Genomic DNA, 3,478 nt, shown 5'->3' on the forward strand with positions numbered 1-3,478 from the left:
GTAAGATACTCCAAAAAAAAAATGGGCCATAAAGAACAGGTTGAAAAAGGGCCACCTCTACATAGGAGGGCTTGTGCTGCAACCCAAGTGCTAATACTGACGATGATTAATGATATTGATGAAAGTGATAATCATGATAACGAAAGTGATGATGAGGTTAATAATAATAATAACGATAATAATGATAATGATTGTAATGATGATAATGATAGTAATAATGATAATTATGATAAAAACAAAATCAATGTGAGGATGATTATAATGGTAATGATGATGCTAATGATAATAATGGTGTTCACAATAATGATAATGATAATGATAATGACAATAATGATGTAGATTATAATCATAATAACAAGACAACAACAACTAGAGTAATTCATATAGTAGTAATGATCTTCATTACCATCACTTTCCTCATAATCATAATAAGAATAGTGATATTAGTAAGAGCAACAATAATGATAGTAGTAGTAATCATTATCGTAATAACAATAATGATACCAATGTTACCAATAAGAACAGAAAGGAAATGACTAAATCAATGCCAACTTTTCACCCTTTTATACCTCTTGCTGAGGTATCCCTTTTGCTTGCACTTGACTGATGGACAATGACGTTGCATAAAATCGCTGGAAAACTACTTGTGATGAAACAATTTACGGAAGTGGTACCCTGAATAACAGCTATGCAAATCGTGATGATGAGCACACTGCAAAAGAGCAACTGAAGAGAAAGAAAGAGAAAGAGAAATAAGTTGAGACCCTGTCACATGGGCTGCAGAATGAATGACGAGCACCACGGCGATGGCGGCACCGATTCTATTTCCTTCGATAGACTCACAAGATGATAAGCAAGAGATGATAAGAGCGTTGTTTGTTATTGTTTTTATGCTATATACACATTGTTTTTTTAGATTCATAATAAGAGTGGTAATAGTAGTAGCAGTAATAATATAAGTAATAGTAGTAGTAGTTGTAGTAGTATAAGTAATAGCATCGGCAGCTGCAGCAGCAGTAGTAGTGGTAGTTGTAGTACAGTAGCAGTAGAAATAGCAGTAGCAGAAGCAGAAGCAATAGCAGTAACAGTAGCAGTAGAAATAGCAGTAGCAATAGCAGTAGCAGAAGCAGTAGCAATAGCAGCAATAGCAGTAGCAGGTGTTGTAGTAAAGTGGTGGTAGCAGTAGCAGTAGCAGCAGTAGTAATGTTATCAGTAGAAGCAGAAGTAGGAATAGTTGCTCTAGCATTTCCTTGCGAGGACCTAGTCTGTGCTTTCCGTAATTGTACTTCCCACTTTACCAGTTCTCTCTCAACAAATACACGAGAAGCAACAGCGACCGGTCCATTGAGCAACTTGGATTTCCTGATGTAGACTCCAGTGTGTTTGTTCGTTTACGCCCTGTATTTTTTTTGTAAAAAGATAAAATTATTTCAAGATACAAATCTTGTCTGCTTTTGATCTGCGTTGTTTTCGTTTTGGGAGACGCCAGAAATGTGTTTCTTTCCAGATTGTATCGGTCGACATCCTGCTTTTGTGTTATCGCCATTGTCTATTGTACCTAATTTCTATAAGGATCCTTTTCTGTTCTGTACTTCTTCTATTTTCTAGGAATGATATTAGGGAAATAACTTTTGAATTTTTTCCCCTCTGGATTATCATTAAATTATAATTCCTGGGAGGCATTCGTGAGCAGCAGTAAACAGCCCAGGAACATGCTTTGCGATCCTCACCGTGCCAGGGTACACCAGCAATAGCAGGGAAATTACGTGTCTGTTTCCGTAGTTTCATTGGGATTAGATACTTTCTTTCGCCTGGGAATGTGTAGCTATTTGTTACCGCGCGCGTTGTGGGTGTTTTAACCTATTTTATCATTTTCTTTCGTTTCGCTAAATCAACTTTAGTGTCTTCGCTGATTCGGTTTGTGGTTGCTTAACCACAAACAGCTAAAATCTTGCACTCATCTCTACGTATCTGCACATATTTGAATATTCCTTTGCATACTTATCATTAGGGAAACATACTGGCTTAAACACCGGTAATTGTGGAATGTAATGTGATAAATCATGTTATGGCAACTGGTGCTCTTGCCTGCCCCGCTGAAGGACGGAACAGTTTCCAGTGAGTAATATTTTAATTATTTTATTACCACAACATGAATAATAAGGTAATATAAGTTATTATTTTTCGAGCCAAATCTCACGTTCATTTTCCTTGAATATGATTAACATTTACGTCGCATTTACTAAAATCGGTACATACCGAAAGTGGAGACGAGAATAATTTCACTTTTAATCTCTCGGAAAGCGCATGCTGTCTGTCAATAATTCAAACATTACGGTTACATAGTTCAAAAGAAGAGTAGTAAGCTTTAACATATCAGACGAATTAATGCCCCTATGTTTTAATCGTTAACTTGATTAACAAAATCTTAAGAAGATATATTAACGAAAGTGAATTTGAAATCTTACCTGTTGAAACCGCTTAAGCTCTCTTTAACGGTTTTCTCTCTACTCTCCCATGTTTTCACAAATTTCTGAATTACTCTGTGTGAGAAACTATAAATATATAAGTAATGTTGACCACTGCCTATTCACTTGTGGTTGTTTACAAGTCGAACACATGACATTATCCGGATTCGAGCGCATAGAAAACGGAGTCCCATCTGGACACCCAAGAGGTCCTCGGATGACCCGAGGCCCCAGTTGCATCCCAGACGCCGCCGAGAGTAGTGGTACATCTCGTGCTCCAGCCAGTGTTCCTTGTCGTATCTTCAACTGGATGTTCGGAACGGTAAGTTAATATGTCAACTTGCTATTCTTTTCCTAGAATAAGAGTACACACAGGAAAAACTTGATGTGGGACCATTAACGGCAGTAAACGAAGTCTAATTTAAATTCTTGAATTTTGACAGAGGTGTAGATTTGTGCCACCTGCATTGACAAGCAGGATGCCTAAGTCTCAGTTCAAACATAGCTCCTTGCCGGGTCGATTTCCCCCCCGCAAATCGAGAAGACAAAGTGATCGCATCTTGACTGGTACATCCAAGTTCAAAAAGTGTGCGCAGGGATAAACAATAAAATCAATAAGTGAGATGGCATGAGCAGGGTAGAGTTTAATTAGAACGAAGTTCAGAGGAACTGCAAGTGCTTTCAGCTTTGGCGAGCCTTGCGGGCCTAGGAGCGTGCATGTGTGTGCATGAGTGCTTGTGTGAGTGTAGGAGCATTTAAGAGAGTGTTGTGCATTGGGCGGGTTGTAGTGATGCTGCTGGCTTGAATTTAGTCGGCTTACTGCTGTTGCTCGTCTGAACTAGTTAATAGACCTACCTTACAAATGTATGTTGCATGATCAACGCTGGTCAGTCATTGCAGATAACAGGCAAGCTCCATGATGCACTTACCTTTCGGGTGAAGAGTTCTCGGTCGAGCTCCGTCTTTAAAGAAATATATCAAGGCACTGGGCGTTCTGTGGGGAGAGGGAA

The 3,478-nt window shown here is 38.7% G+C and overlaps 1 protein-coding gene across 2 annotated transcripts in view; it reads left to right on the forward strand.

The window, feature by feature from the left end:
• Positions 1 to 2,632: 2,632 nt before the first annotated feature.
• LOC122264794 (trehalase) overlaps positions 2,633 to 3,478 on the forward strand; it is an 83,364-nt gene continuing 82,518 nt past the window's right edge. The window contains exon 1 of one of the 2 annotated variants that reach the window (XM_086545215.1): positions 2,633 to 2,790. In XM_086545215.1, coding sequence (XP_086401341.1) covers positions 2,686 to 2,790 — 105 coding nt within the window. In that variant the 5' untranslated portion in view covers positions 2,633 to 2,685. The remainder of the gene's footprint in view (positions 2,791 to 3,478) is intronic. The other variant, XM_086545217.1, reaches the window with a different exon arrangement.

This window comes from Penaeus japonicus, unplaced genomic scaffold (assembly GCF_977035675.1).
Source record: "Penaeus japonicus unplaced genomic scaffold, GWHDUDI00000001_assembly GWHDUDI00000016, whole genome shotgun sequence".
NCBI lineage: Eukaryota > Metazoa > Arthropoda > Malacostraca > Decapoda > Penaeidae > Penaeus > Penaeus japonicus.